Below are 14,933 nucleotides of genomic sequence, written 5' to 3' on the forward strand. Positions count from 1 at the left end.
CCAATAAAAGGCCCAGTACAAAATTATTAAAAGCCCAGTATGATAAAGCCCAGGGTACTCACCGGCAATATTGCATTCGAATAGATCCGACGGTCTAGATTGAGTTCCTGCGCGCCGCGGTACCAGAAAGACGCAGCATCGGACTTTGGACACTCTAGAGAGGAGGGAGGAGGACTAGAGAGGGTAGAGAGACAGAGAGAGCGATTTTGAAGGGTTTTTTTTGACTTGTTCTCAAATCAAACTCTCTCAACGTTCTCCTCTCTCTATCTCTCTCTCTCTCTGCTCGAGATTTACGATTCTCTCTGCCCAGGTTCTCTTTGCTTTTCCCTCTAGGTTCGAACGGCTGCTCAGAATTTTCGAGTCGGTTAGTTCGTTTTATTATATCCGAATTCGTTTTTTTTTTCTTTTTCATATTGAGTTTAGTACTTTGATAGATAGATTTAAATTGCTATATCAGTGATTGAACTGTTAGAGAGGTTTTAGGTTTTAGGTTTTAGGTTTTGGTTTTGATTTTGTTGTTGTTGTGCAGGAGTTACGGAGGTTGTCACTTCCTTGGCGATATGACTGTGAGTAACGGTGGTTTCCCAGGAGATTACTATCGTCATAATTTTGACTCTCCCGGCGGCTTTGATAGCCCTAATGCTTCCGATTGTTTCAAGAGAAAGTTTGTTGAAGATGAAACTTTTGGTGTCCCGAGAACCGTTTTACCATTGTCTGACTTGTCATCCTCCGAAAGGAAAAAGTTGATTCATAAGCTTCGACAGGAGCTGCAACAGATACGCTCCTTTCAGAAGACTGTCGACCTTCCCAAGTCTACGACTCTCACTAGTACACCTGCTTGCAATTTGCCTCGTCCCAAGAAGAGTTTTGGTATGTCACGTTGCTCTACTACTAACCCAGAAGGCAAAAGGGCACCCAAACCTGAGCCCGTTTCCACTTTTACAATGCTTCAGATGAAGCAATGTGAGATCCTCTTGAAACGATTGTTGTCGCATCAGCATGGTTGGCTTTTTAAAACTCCTGTTGATGTTGTCAAGCTCAACATACCTGATTATTTTACCATTATTAAGCATCCTATGGATTTAGGAACTGTTAAGAGCAAGTTAACCTCCGGCACATATTCTAACCCATCTGAGTTTTCTGCTGATGTCCGTCTTACTTTTCGCAACGCATTGACATATAACCCCATCGGAAACAAGGTTTATAACATGGCTGATTCTCTCTCCAAGTTTTTTGAGTTGAAGTGGAAAACTATTGAGAAGAAGTCATCTGGAACCACTTCCGAACCAAGTAACTTGGCTACGTATACTGACAAAGAGGTTGTAATGCCTGAGCCTCTTGCTAAGAAGAGAAAGATCAATGCTGTGAACTTAGAGCCTGCTAAACGGGTTATGGCAGATGAGGAAAAAATAAAGCTTGGCAGAGATTTGGGCTCCTTAACAGAACTCCCGGTACATATAATCAATTTTCTGAGAGATCACAGCTCCAAGGAAGAGGGATGTGGAGACGATGAGATAGAGATTGACATTAATGATCTCAGTCATGATGCCTTGTTCCAGTTGCGGGATCTCTTTGATGAGTTCTTGCGACAAAATCAGAAGAAAGATTCAAACGGTGAACCCTGTGAGCTAGAGGTAATCCCCCTTCTATATCTATTGCTTGATCCATTTGTTAACATTGACTGACAAACAGCGAATACTTTCCTTGATGTAGCTTTTACATGGGTCAGGGCCAGGAAATTCATTGATGCAACACTGTGATGGTTAGCATATGTTGGTTTTGTTGTTTGAGCAAATTCTCATGTCCTGCTCTATGATTAAGTTGTCATTTCTTCTTCCTTACTTGCAGGAAGTGAATTGGAGGACGAGGATGTTGACGTTGGTAATTATGAGCACCCTAGATCTCACATCTCATCTGTCAGGACAGAAAAAGGTATGGCGCTAGGGAACTCCAATGGTTTGTTTAATCTTGTTAGATGATATTTGTCTTTGTCTCTATGGAACTTTTGCAGATATTTGATTTTTGCAGTGCTTATATGTACTTAACCCTCAGAAGTCAAAATCATCTTAATTCCCTTTTCGTAATAGTGGCCGTCCATCTTAATGTTTCTTCTGTAGATTTTTGGAATGGAACTTACTATTCTTATTCAAATAACGTATTAGCTGATAGTCATATTACACACCTAGTTTGATAGTGATAGACGTGTTATATCTTCTGCTTATTTTACTCCCAGTTCGCTGTTTTCTTTAGTGATCATATTATTCCTTGGATTGATCTAATCAGTGGTTACTCCTTTTATGGTGCATGTAACTGATTAGGCTCTAGTAGCTCGGAGAGTGTACCAGATGATCCTACAACCACAAGATTATTGTGTTTATCAAAGGTAAGCATCATTGTTGGATTATAATTAATAATATATATGCCTCTGCAAAGGTCGGAGATACCTTTCCATAATTTGGATTGGGCAAACAATATTGGTTATGATACTGAGCTTTGATATATTCTTAACACCTGACAGATACAAAGCTTTAATACCTGACAGATGAGTTAACCTAGTCTGAAATTTGGTGAGACACTGTTGATTCTGATCGTTTTTTCCTTTTCCTTTTATCCGCTGATACAGGGTCCTGAGAGCATGGATTCGGAATCTCCCTTGGATGGAGCTACAAGCAGTTCCCCAAAGAGAAAACGTGAGCGGATATAGTTTTTGGTGCAAGAGATGTTAACTTTTGTTGATTTAAATTTCTGACCCTTGGTTTACTTATTCCTTTTCTAAAAGCAGCTTCCGTCGGTGGATTAAATCAGTTGGAAGATGCATCCAAAGGGAAGCTAAGTCCTGTTGAAGGGGTCAATAGTCATAAAGATGGTAAGCTAAGGAGTGTGACAGAAAAATGTCCGTGTTCTGATTTCTGGGGTGGCATCTCACTCTTGACCCGTTAATTATTTAGGAAATAGAGCTCAGAATGAGAAGCAACTACCTCCGGAAAAGCGTTACAGGGCTGCTCTATTGAAAAGTCAATATGCGGATTTAATCTTGAAGGCTCGAGAGAAAACTCTTAATCAGGTTAGCTGTGTTTGTGGAACTGTGAGCTGCTATATTTGGTTAGCCCTCCCTCATTAGCTCTCAAAATTATTTCCTGAAATAGTTATATCTGATATCAGAATGAGAAACGAAACCCAGAGAAACTGCGACTTGAGAAGGATGAACTCGAATTGCAAAAGAAGAAAGGTATTTTTGATTTGCGAGTTCCAAGTTTGTGATTAATGTTAATATACCAAGTACATACGTACATAAACTTGTCCTCTTTTATTTTGCATCAGAAAAAGCACGGTTACAAGCAGAAGCCAAGGAAGCTGAAGAAGCTCGTAGAAAAGCTAAGGCACAAGCTGCAGCTGAAGCTGCTGCTGAGGCTAAGAGGAAACTGGGACTTGAAAGAGAAGCAGCCCGACAGGCATTGCTTGAGGTGAACCGAAATAGCTGCAATTTGGTTGTCTTTTTTCACTGCAATATATTTATTGATTATTGCCATGGCTGAATGGTACACAGATGGAGAAGTCGGTTGAAATAAATGAGAACCCAAGGTTCCTCAATGACCTAGAACTGCTTAAAACGGTTAACACGGACCATTTGACAAATCTAAGAGAGGTAGGCCATGACTCTGATTGGCTGGGTGTTTTTGGGTTTGGAGGAAGCAATCCTCTAGAGCAGCTGGGGCTATATATGAAACATGATGATGATGAAGATGAAGCCGACCTGCTTGGTTTTCAAGATCCCAGCAACGAGGTAGAAGAGGGTGAAATTGACTGAGATTCACGAGTGTTGTAATTGGGTAATAGCAGGCAGTGTACATGAGAGAACCAGAGAGTTGTTGTAAAAAAACGATTAGTTAGATTCAAAAATGTAAACAAGCTTTCTTTAATCCGAGTAAACCACGAACACTTTATCTTGTGAGCCTAAGAAACCAATGAGAGAGGAGGATGTGTCTCGGAATTGTCCCTAAATATTTTACTCTAGAGTTTGCTTTATATATAGCCTCTCTCTAGTACAAAAGTGACATCGTTGCATCCAACCATACCTACAAGGAATTCATGTTGCAAAGCCTAGTGCACTCAGTTTTTAGGTAGTTTGCATTTGGAGTTAGGTAGACTGCCCTTTTTAATATGATAGATTAGTTTGGCCAGTCCCCCAATAGGTGCTATGATCATCAGTACAACCCCAAGAATGATGAACAACTGCAAAAGAAAAAAGAGTATGTAGCTGTATTAGCTATATGATAACATATTTAGCTTTTGATAATATATACCAGACAGAAGGAGCTGACCCAGTTGATACACCATGATAGACTAAATCTCTTTGGTTTCTTTAGGATCAGCCACATGATGCATGGGATCTGAAAAGAAAACATCATCATCATGCTTGTTAGAGTTCTTCTATATACATATATTATGATTTTAACATGTTTTGTTGATATCAATAGCAGTTTAGGAGAAGTATTCCGCTTACAAAGTATGTGGTCGGGGCGAACACAAATCCCCCAAAAAATGACAGCAACGCACTGTAATACGGTAAACCGACTGCTATTCCCATCGTGGCGGCTGCGATAATAGAGGTAAGTTTAATCAATTATCCTTTGAAAAAGATGTGAATCTAAATTTCTTGGTATGCAAGCAAATCACAGAGAGAGTTTTTTACCCACAAAAGCCCATCGGATGGTAAACCGTAGAACTCTTGTTGGACTGAAGTGCCATTTCTTTATCATTACAGATTCGATCATGTCAAACACGGGCATTGCGTACACCTAGAAATAAAAAAAAATAAAAAGCAGAGTTAACAAGGGCGGGTTTATGTTATGTCCTTGTAGTTACGAGTAGGGCGTTTGCTGGTCTTGTACCTGATAGCTTCCCAGGAGGTGTACGACCACAAACATGTTGGCTACAATGACAAGTGCCTTTGGTTTTGAGAGTGATTCGAGGATGTTTTCTTCAACACTGTTTCCAAAGGTCTTGAAGCCTACAAGGGCCACAGGGAAGTAGCAGAAAGCTACAATGATATAAGCTACAACGGCTCCCTTCCACATGGGTCGTTTTGATGGGTTTTCTGGTGTTGATGGGATGGTTGCTTGAATTTCTAAAACAACGTTATGACCTGCGTAGGCGAAAGCCATCTCCCCTAGTGCACTTAAGAAGTCTAATGGCACTGAGGTTGTTCTTTTTTTGTAGCCGTACTCTACTACACTCCCTGTGGCGGCTGCCTTCCTCAGCGAGGCAACCCAAGCAATTGTGGAATAGCTGTTTTGGGGAACGGGGAAAGTAATAAAACGACGTGACGTTTGATATATATTGATATACTTTTTGAAAGCAATTATGTTATGTTATGCTTGCGCAAGATAAGATTAAGAAAAGCAAAAGAGAGTTAGTTGTTTACCTTACTGACATGACAGCAGCAAGCAAAGAGACTCCAGAAATGGAATTGAAGTTGTTAAGAAGGGAGAGAAGAAACTGGGAAGAGGCAAAGATGAGAATGAAGTGTCGAATAGTCATATCTGTGCAGCTGTCATCTCCCACGGAAAGGTCATGTACATTCTTAAGGGATTTACCTCCAGTGACCATATAGACAATGCAGACACTGATTTCAACAAGAAGTTGGAGGGGCACGATGATGTACAAACCAAGCTTCTTCCCAAAGGCAGCCTGACCCAGCTCATGGTACCTATCAAACCGTTGGCCTTCAAACATCTCGTGCATCTCAATCATTTGCCAGAGGGTGTATAAAGTGATGACCCATGACAAGATCAACACCACAACCCCAGGTCCCCTACCACAAATTAATCATTGCTAATTAAGCTCTTCCTAGCTATATATATATATAGAGATGCTCTTGGAATGAATGAATGAATTGGTGTAGAAAGAAATACCATCCAAGCTCGGACATAGCGTAAGGAAGACCGAGAAGTCCAGCACCAACAATGGCAGTGACGTTGTGGAAAGCCGAATAGTACCAATTGGCATTTCGTGATGCTGTGATTGGAAGCCAATCTTCCAGATCAAAGGACTGATCCTGTTAAGTAAGCAAGCAAGCAAAGTCTCTCAGGATTTGATCAAAAAGTATCATCGTACAAACAAGACCAACTTAGTTTATAAAATGATCGATAAAGTAGTAAGCATGATCATCATGACTAAAGTAGGCATATATATATATATATATACCTACCTCAACAAGATCTTGGTTTTGGATATGATCATGTGGGATTCCCTTCATCGCGAAACCTTAAAAGAGGAATTTAATCTTGTTTGTGACAGTTTCTTGTGAGTCAATCTTTCTCTCCACTATTTTTTCTGTTTTGGTTTCTCTCGGAGTTCGAACAAAAGTTGCGTGCAAGAGAGAGAGATAGAGAGAGGGAATGAAAGTTGACCTTGACCTCATTAGCTGTGGCTGTGCTGCTTAATTATGAGATTATATTTGTTCGAATTAATTATTAGTATTAATTTACCGTCTTGTATTGTGTTGAAATGGTCGTTGGTTGAATACTTACATAATGGACGGACTCCATTGTTTACGCTATTAATTGATTTTGATTGTATACGACGACTTCATGTCACACTATTGGACAATTTCCTCTAATTCTCTCCATCTGATATTCTTAATGTTAATTCTTTTTTTGGGGTCGTGTCAATGAAATTCTTTTTTTTTTTTTTTTAATTCTAACGATTGCAAATTAGGAAATATATCTGCTCCGAAGAAAGTTATTTATTCGATTTTTTAATTTTTATTAGTCATATTAGAGAGAATTCAACCTGCACAAATTTACTTTTTTTATACATGTTTTCTCTCAAGTAGAAAATACGTATAAAAGTCATTCTTCAAGTCAATGACAGAAAATTTTCAAAGTAAAGACTAATACTAATAATTAGTGGTTTATAAAAATCGTTTGAATTAGTCAGGCACCCTCCTCATTGGACGAGTAAGTAACGCGCATCGTTGGCGTGTGCGTGGGTGCTGCAACACATGACCCAGGCATGTTTTTCTTGTAAACAAACTTTTAAATACAAAATGTGTTTATTAATAACCTAATTCTAGTTTCTCATGTTTTAGAGGATATAATTTTTTTTTTTTTTTTTTTTAAAAAGACTTTAAATTAGTTCTTCTAATTAACATCAATCACTATAACGGCACATAATCAGCTCTCTGATATTATTATTAGTACTAGAAAGTAGAAACGAAAACGGCGGGTAGTTTAACTTCACGACTCGGTCCATTTAACTACTTACTACATTAGAATTACTGAGAATTAGAATGAAGGGAAACTAAACAGAAACCAAACCAAACCTATTTCTTTCGGTTCTCTCACTTGTCACTCCTCTGTTTTGCTCTACAGGGTTCACCCAATAACCTGGGGGGTTATACCAAGACCGTAGTGGGCGTTTTCACTGACAAAGCTGAAGCACCAAAGCAAAAGTAATGGCTCTTCAATCTCCTCCTCAACGAACCCTTCTTCTCGTTTAGCTTACTTTTCCCTTGCTCCGTAACCGCAGGCCTGTTCAAGCCAGACGACGGTCCGGCTATGCTAGTCGCATCCATCATCACTCCCTTCTGTTTAAGATCAACCATGCTCGAAGTTGATGACGTCGAAGACGAGTGGATGGATATTTTCGAGAATGAACTAGAACGAGACCGCACTGTACCAATCCGCTTCTTCTTGGCTCTTGGACTCGACTGGTTACTTCTTACCGATAACGTTCTTTTATTGTTATTATTAGGCAGAGCAAGCGAGCCACTGCTGCTGCTTTTTGAGAATCTCTGTCGGAGAGGGACCGGAGTTTCTTGCGCCTCCACAACTGTCGAAGCGATGCTTATCTCAGAATCGTTCTTGGAATGGCCTGGTTGCTTCTTGGCTCGCGGCCAGTGGAAAACGCTCTTCAATCTCTCCGTTGCAGAGTTAACAGACGCGTTTCTGCATTTCTTGAAATGATGATTCTCATCCATCACGTCTAGCTGACCAATCTCAATGGAACAGGAGCTGGACCTCACGTGTCTAGCAACAGCAGTCTTATCTGGCGCAACATCAGTTAGTCGGGTGCTTAGGAACATGTCAGCGTCCGACGTCTTGAAACGAGCTCCTGGGCTGTAAAAGTTTCCTCTGTCCTTCAAGTGAGTTGCGACCACACTTGTGATGCTTTGATCACGAGAACTGAACATCCCTCCGGCTGATACCAGCCGTCGGAACAAGAGATCTGAGGTAGGAGATAGCGGCTTCTGCCTGATGAGATCAAGGGGAGTCATACCAGCGTTGTCACGTATGTTAATATCAATCGATTTCACAGACATGAGCATCTCAACGAACTCCAGAGGAACATTCCCAGAGATGGCCAAGTGAAGAGCCGTGCGTCCCTCGTTGTTCCTATAATTCACAAAATCACCTGGAGGAGATTTGGAGGCAGCGGATGTGATCAGACGGTTCATGAGCTCCGTGTGCTTGTCAAGCCTCTCGAACGCCGGAGCCTGGAAACCGGAGATTCCAGCGTGGAGGAAAGTGTCTCCGGCGTTGTTTCTAACGTGTATCAAAGACGGAGAGGCAGAGATGAGAGCGTCAACAAGATCAGCGTGGCCACGGTAGGCTGCCACGTGCAAAGCCGTGTTCCCTTGGTTGTCCACAGCTTCGACCAAACCGTATAAAGCCACAAGCTCTTTAACCACCTGAGTATTACCTTTGGCGGCAGCAGCGTGGAGGATAGTGGAGCCTTGCTTGTCACGGAAGGCCAAGACATCTTCAACAGAGCAATCACTGACAAGTTCTTTGAGAAGGTTCAAATTGCCACCTCTGGAAGCAGAGTGAACCGCTCTGTTCTTCATCTCCCATTTGTAAGCAGCCGGGATATCACCGGCACTTTGCTGGTCGAAACCGAACCTCGGAGCAACGGCGAAATCATAGATGAGGCGGAAAACGTGGTCGTTCTTGCTTCTGGCAGCTGCGTAGAGTATGTCAGTGACGCCGTACTCTCCTTCGCCGAACACGAGAAGAGGGTTCCTGTCGAGGAGATCGCGAACAAAGGAAAGATCTCCGGCGGAGGCTGCGGTGTACATCAGCCAGCCACCGTACCCAGAGCGGATAAGAGTGTTGCTCTTGGATCTCGAGCCGCCCTCGTCGCAGGCGGAGAGGAGCTTTTTGGCGACGCGGGATCGGCAGGAGGAGACGTCGTGGAAGAGAGAGTTGTCGTCCCAGACGGTCTCGAGGCGGCGAATACGACGGAGGGAAGTGAGCTTCATGAGGTTGTTGGAGTCGATGCGGAGAAGCTCGCGGACAAGATCGTACTGGCAATTGGCGGCAGCGTAATCAATGGGAGTAGCGTACCACCACTGATCGCCGGTGCTCTCCCACCGGAGAGGGAAGTAGGTCGGAGGCATAAAGAGTTGCAGAGGTAGAAGAAATATTAAACTTGATATACTTGGTGGTCACCGGAGAATATCTGTGGAAACTTATATTTTACTCTTATTACCTAACAAAGAATACAATTTGGAGAAAATAAAATGATCGTCTTCGTAACATTAAGCAGAAGAGTATCTGGTTTGTCTACTACTACTTAAGTACTATATAAATAAAAAAGAAACTCCCCAATTTGATTTGTAACCGAACCTACAAAATATCTGCTATCTTTATTACCAAATTTCAAGAAATTATTGGATGTTTAACGCGTAATCAAAAGATTGATATCTATAAATAAAAGAGAATGTGGAAGAAAAGAGTCGTGTGGTGTGAGAAAGGCCTAATTCTATAAAGTGGAAAAGGACTGATTGTAATGATGATGGTGACACATGGAACCACAAATTAAAAAAAAAAAACTAAAAAGGAGACCTTTTTTAATCAAAGCCCCCGCGAGTTCTCTTTTTACAATGGTATCAAAAGCTCCACTACTTTTTTTTCTCATGAGGTAATATAATCGAATTGGATTAATCCAAAGCATGTCTCTCGAATCATCAGAATCTTTTATTTGATATCCGAGAATTTTAACGTTTCATACCCTCAATTTTATTTCAGGATCCGAGGGTATTAGACTTGTTATTATTGTATCCGTTAAGACTTTCGTTACGCATGTAAGTATAAGCTAAGACATTATATGTAATGATGTGATAAGTATGGATTGTGGGTAAGATTAGTACTAGTTACTAGTTATTAAACAACAGATAAGGGTAGCTAGCTGCTTTTAGTATAAGCCAACGTAACAAAATATTTAATGTGTGATACGATTACGAGGTGGCCAACCACGCCCAACCCAATCAATGCTCTCATTATATATTATTATAGTGTAGTATTAACGACGCTATTAAGGACAAATTCTGAATCAGCCAGCGGTTTAAAAAATTTTTTTGATTCTTTTTCTCCCCCTCCCCTCGTGGTCTTTAGAAATCATGATCTTGTATTTCATAATTATGTCATTGTAAGCATATATAAAAAAGATTAAGCTAGTATATACATACTATTTAAGAAAAGAAATGTAAAACATGCAGAAATAAAAACAAGATATGGTTAAGGTGCCAAAAGAGGAAAATAGGCATGTGATGAGAGAAAAAGTTAGCTTTATTTTTTTGTTATACCCATATAAAAGCATGTGATGATGAATGGAGAGGTGTCTCCTTTTCTAAACTCTTTAAACTTTCATGGGCATATGGGATATGTATAGAGCCATAAAGGAAGGACTTATAAGTAGCAGAATATCATCATCGAAAGGAATACATAACTTAGATCTTAATTTAAACAGTTCAAATTGAAACTTACCCACCCAACCATTCATTCATTCATATATGTTAAAGACAGACAGAGGATGGTTTGGGTCTAGTTGTGTTTATAACACCAATAAGTAAGTTGACAGCAAACCAATATGAAATTGTCACTGAGCAAATCAAAGCAAAGAAGAGCAATAATGGAAGAACAAAAGGGAGATAATGATGCAAATTGCAAGACTCTGCTTTACCTTTATGTTCTTTTGAAGGTATTATAAACCCCACAAGAGGTAGACAACAAGAGTTGGTATCCACCTAGCGAGTAGTGATGCAATATCAGTAAGTGAGCTAGGTCCCATGTAATGCTAACTACAGTGAATCTGATTGTTAAATGGATCAGGTACACCCGCAATATCTTTAAGAACCGACCTAATCATCTCCTCCTTTTACCCGGAGAAGGATTTGTGCTAGCTACACTTATCACTCGGTTAAACAAGAGCCAAAGACAGATGCAGCAGTTACTTGGATTTACTAATACAAAGAGTCCAAAAGGATCAACAACTTACAAGAGCATCATGCTACCTGGCTCTAAAAATGTAACTTAAACAGAAACAATGTACTTATATATAAGAAGCCCAATTTGTTAATTAAAGGCTCCACATTCAAAGGCAGAGAAGAAGAAGAAGCAATCTTTTGGATATACTCTCTAATAAATAAAGAGTCTGAGAACTTACAAAAAAAGAACATCATCATACTCTTTCCCAAATGTAATCTAACTGAATGAATTTTACTTATTAGCAAAAGCATAGTTCAACAAACTAAGGACAGAGCAGAGAGTGAAGAAACACGTGATCTTACCCAAGAGCAGAGGAATAGTGTCAGTCAGTTCTTGGCCTTGACGGAGTTGTTCTCCTTGATTTTAGCACGAGTGTCGAGCTTGACAAAACGTTTGAGATCATCATAAGGAAGAGTCTCGACGTTCTTCCTACGAAGTTCACTAAGAGCAGGGCGCTTATCGAGGAGATGCCAGAGCCATTGAGGGTAATCAGAATCAGGCAAGATCTTGGGATCAGATCCTTCTTTCAGAGTATTGGCGCCGACAACAGTGGTGGATTTGATCTCTTTGCTCAAGCTCGAACCTTTAGGAGCATCGCCGGCTCCTCCTCCTCCTCCTCCTTTGCCACCTTTCTTGGCTTTGCTAGCTGCTGCAGCGAACGTTCTCCGGATTAGGTCCTTGGATGATCCTCCTCCGCTAATCATTCCAATACGCTTCATCATTTCCCCCCTAACCTACATACAAAGCATCAATTTTTTTTTTTTTAATCATTTTCCAGAAGAAATTAGGGTTTTAGATGCTGCTAATTGATCCAGAAACTTTGTGTAAAATTACAAAAACAGCGAGCAAAATTAGGTATGTTCAATCGACTCCCGCAAAGCCCTTTGGGAAAGAGAGAGAGAGAGAGAGAGAGAGAGAGAGAGAGAGAGAAAACTTACGACCACTAATGATGAAGAAGAAGAAGCTTTCACTGACTACGAGTTTCAGAGCGGCGGAGCGGAGAAGACCAAACACACAACAAACCAATACTATTTTTCCACTTAAGGCCCAAATATTTTTGTATTGGGCCCAAAAATCAAAACCAAATTCTAAAAGAATTAAAAAAGGCATAAATTAATCTCTGACTTTATTAGTGAAGATTAGCAGCATACATTAATTACGGTTGAAGAAATTCGCAAAGAGTAAAATATTTTTTTTTCTTTTGAATCTCGCTTTAACTCGTAATTGCCGCCAGCTCCTTTGGCATATGAAAGTGAAGTGACACATCTGTTTCCATCTATCTTACACGTTTTAGTAGTTTGGTTCTTCGAATACAATCAATGAATCAACAAGTTCATATCTTTTTTTTTAAAGGTTTTCACTTAAAAAAAAGTTTATTAGTGTAGTTTGGTTTCACGTATACAAACTTACTTGCCAATTCTTTTAAATTTTTTATTATTATTTTGTTTTTTCATAAATACATGAGAAAATTCACACCCAAAAGTTGACTAACTCTATTTTATTGAAGAGGCCCTCAAGCTTAAAGTCATATCTAAACTGTGAAAGAACATTATTCTTTAGCACAAATAAAAATTAACACGACAATAAAATTATTATTTAGAAACATAATATCAAATATCTGAACTGAACAAACATTAATATTTTAGTATAAATAAAGGTCAACAACACGACAATAGAGATGAAAACCGAACAATCCCAATAAGACCACTAGTACTATGACTAGAGGAACACCATTATTAATTATTTATTTATTTATTTAGCATACGTAAAGATTACCCACAATAGGATTTTGAAAAAGTGAACAACCAACGAGTCTTTGGTCCTAATCAGCGGACCAGTTCTTGTTCTTCACATAAGATAAAGGCTATCAACGTGATCCAAGAAGATTCGAACAGTTTCATTATTGCCAACCACTCCTTGAATCTCAAACTCTCTGAAACTTTTTGTCTCTGTATTGTAATACAACACACAGTAGTCAGGACCGCCACGTTTTTGTGCAAAAACAAGTTCGTTTTCTCCAATGGTACCTTGGAAATAAAATTCCTTCTCTCCAACAGCTTCTTCCCAATGAAGAATCTTTATGGGGGTTCTCTCCCATTGTTGCGTACTTTCATCCAAAACAATTATATGAAAATCTTTAGTCCCATTCAGCTCATCATTCACAGCTTCATTGTCCAAGTTCGGTTCATCATTCACGTCTTTGTCAAAGTCAAAGTCATCCACTAAGGCAATTTTCTTGTTGTAAAACACAAATCTCCAAGTTGTATAATCGGAATCATAATCAGGATATCTAATGACGGCAAACTTTTCAGAACTCACATTGAAGCTCATGAGCACTAATTTGTCACTATTGGACTGAGCTTCATCGGATTGAGGTCGATAAGCTCCATAGTACAAAACTCCTCCTTTACATATTCCTTCACCAAGTTGTACTGGATCATGTTCATATAAACATTTGATCGATCTCCAAGATTCTTCTTGACCGGACTCCACCGTCAAGACTAGATATTCCCTAGTTTTGGGTAATGACCTAGACTCCGTGATACATAACACCTTGACTGCATTTGTAGCTTCATCGTATCCGAGAAATCTGGTTATGAAGGATTCTTTAGGCGCTTGGATCTCCGGTAAAGCCTGAAACTTTTTCGTACCCGGATTGCAAATGGCAAGCTTAGTTCGTAACTTAAGACAGATCAAACCTCGGATGGGCTGAGAAACATCATTGCTTGAATGTAGAGAAATACGCAACTGCTGTTGTCCAGACGACAACAATGGTTCCTCCTCTTGATAGACAGAGTGAAACAACACCTCATCATAAGGTGGTTCGGTTAAAACTGTTTGCTCTTTATAAACATTGTCAAACCACAACATCGTAGGTTCGGGTGGTTGTGATGTAGTTCGTTCGACCATGAACATCACTCGAGGCCTTGTCATCGATAGGCTCAAGTAATCAACATTGAATTTTTTAGAGCGGATCATGGATGCCCATTTCTTCGAGACGAGGAGGAACTTCACCAAGGACTTCAGAGGCAACCGTGACAGAATATTCATTTGATGATCTTCAGTAAGTGACTCAAAATTTGTTTTCTCCATTCTTGTTTTTTCTTTCTTTGTATTTGTAATGATATTTTGTGTTTTGAGATATAGAGAGACTAAACACACATATGTGGTATTTATAACAGAGTAGTCCCATAGTTTGTTACCAACGTTGCGTTTAACTTGTGAGTGTGGGTGATGATTACTTGTTGAGTCGTAAAAACGCGTACATCTTTATTTTACATGTCATGAAATGCTTTACATCTAAAAAAAATGAAAGTAGAATGTTTAGCTCCACACGTTAAAAACTTACTAAAATTATTGGCCAATTAGCATAGAGATTACTAGATATTATGCATGAAAAGTGACAAATTTGCTTTCATCTTACACGTTTTAGTAGTAATTTGGTTCTAATTCCAATACAATAATCACACACCAAAATATTGATCACAAGTTAACATTTTTCTAAAGTTTTTCACTTTAATTCTGTTTTGTCTATTGAGAAGGATGATTACTAGACTAACAGAGAGATTTGGTGTAAGCCAAGCCAAGCGTGACTTGCAAGGATTTCTCCATTCTTGTTTTTTCTTTCTTTGTATTTGTAATGATATTTTGTGTTTTGAG

The 14,933-nt window shown here is 39.6% G+C and overlaps 4 protein-coding genes and 1 pseudogene across 11 annotated transcripts; 1 reads left to right on the top strand and 4 right to left on the bottom strand.

The window, feature by feature from the left end:
• The first annotated feature begins 82 nt into the window (after positions 1-82).
• LOC109130969 (transcription factor GTE11) lies at positions 83-3,944 on the top strand. Of its 4 annotated transcripts, none has more exons than XM_087488781.1 (11): positions 83-364; positions 530-1,634; positions 1,714-1,762; positions 1,849-1,932; positions 2,319-2,383; positions 2,624-2,690; positions 2,783-2,866; positions 2,949-3,064; positions 3,163-3,229; positions 3,322-3,464; positions 3,548-3,944. In XM_087488781.1, the coding sequence occupies exons 2-11, from the start codon at positions 561-563 to the stop codon at positions 3,806-3,808; spliced, it is 2,010 nt and encodes a 669-aa protein (XP_087344907.1). In that variant the 5' UTR covers positions 83-364; positions 530-560; the 3' UTR covers positions 3,809-3,944. The 4 variants fall into 4 exon arrangements, 2 of the variants coding, with proteins under 2 accessions (XP_087344907.1, XP_087344906.1); XR_015582395.1 differs by having other exon boundaries at positions 228-364; positions 2,780-2,866; positions 3,147-3,229; XR_015582396.1 differs by having other exon boundaries at positions 228-364; positions 3,147-3,229.
• On the bottom strand, positions 3,901-6,471 carry LOC104774222 (lysine histidine transporter-like 4). Its single transcript, XM_087488782.1, has 8 exons — positions 6,212-6,471; positions 5,916-6,058; positions 5,426-5,815; positions 4,893-5,289; positions 4,694-4,799; positions 4,505-4,596; positions 4,323-4,391; positions 3,901-4,233 (listed from the first exon to the last, which is right to left on the bottom strand). The coding sequence occupies exons 1-8, from the start codon at positions 6,257-6,259 to the stop codon at positions 4,111-4,113; spliced, it is 1,368 nt and encodes a 455-aa protein (XP_087344908.1). The 5' UTR covers positions 6,260-6,471; the 3' UTR covers positions 3,901-4,110.
• Positions 6,472-7,165: 694 nt separating this feature from the next.
• On the bottom strand, positions 7,166-10,663 carry LOC104774578 (uncharacterized). Its single transcript, XM_010499133.2, has one exon. It carries the CDS (start codon positions 9,401-9,403, stop codon positions 7,400-7,402), a length of 2,004 nt encoding a protein of 667 aa, XP_010497435.2. The 5' UTR covers positions 9,404-10,663; the 3' UTR covers positions 7,166-7,399.
• A 731-nt stretch (positions 10,664-11,394) lies between these two features.
• LOC104774565 (uncharacterized) lies at positions 11,395-12,488 on the bottom strand. 4 transcript variants are annotated; one of them, XM_087488785.1, is made up of 2 exons: positions 12,212-12,488; positions 11,395-12,002 (listed from the first exon to the last, which is right to left on the bottom strand). In XM_087488785.1, exon 2 carries the CDS (start codon positions 11,993-11,995, stop codon positions 11,600-11,602), a length of 396 nt encoding a protein of 131 aa, XP_087344911.1. In that variant the 5' UTR covers positions 11,996-12,002; positions 12,212-12,488; the 3' UTR covers positions 11,395-11,599. The 4 variants fall into 4 exon arrangements, with proteins under 4 accessions (XP_087344911.1, XP_087344909.1, XP_087344910.1 ...); XM_087488783.1 differs by having other exon boundaries at positions 11,395-12,007; positions 12,212-12,404; XM_087488784.1 differs by having other exon boundaries at positions 11,395-12,007; positions 12,108-12,248.
• Positions 12,489-12,845: 357 nt separating this feature from the next.
• Positions 12,846-14,933, bottom strand: LOC104774424 (putative F-box protein At1g70970 pseudogene; annotated as a pseudogene). The gene has a single exon (XR_015582841.1). The product of XR_015582841.1 is annotated as a putative F-box protein At1g70970 pseudogene (transcript).

Source organism: Camelina sativa, chromosome 15, assembly GCF_030686135.1.
Source record: "Camelina sativa cultivar CO46 ecotype springtype chromosome 15, ASM3068613v1".
Taxonomy (NCBI): domain Eukaryota; kingdom Viridiplantae; phylum Streptophyta; class Magnoliopsida; order Brassicales; family Brassicaceae; genus Camelina; species Camelina sativa.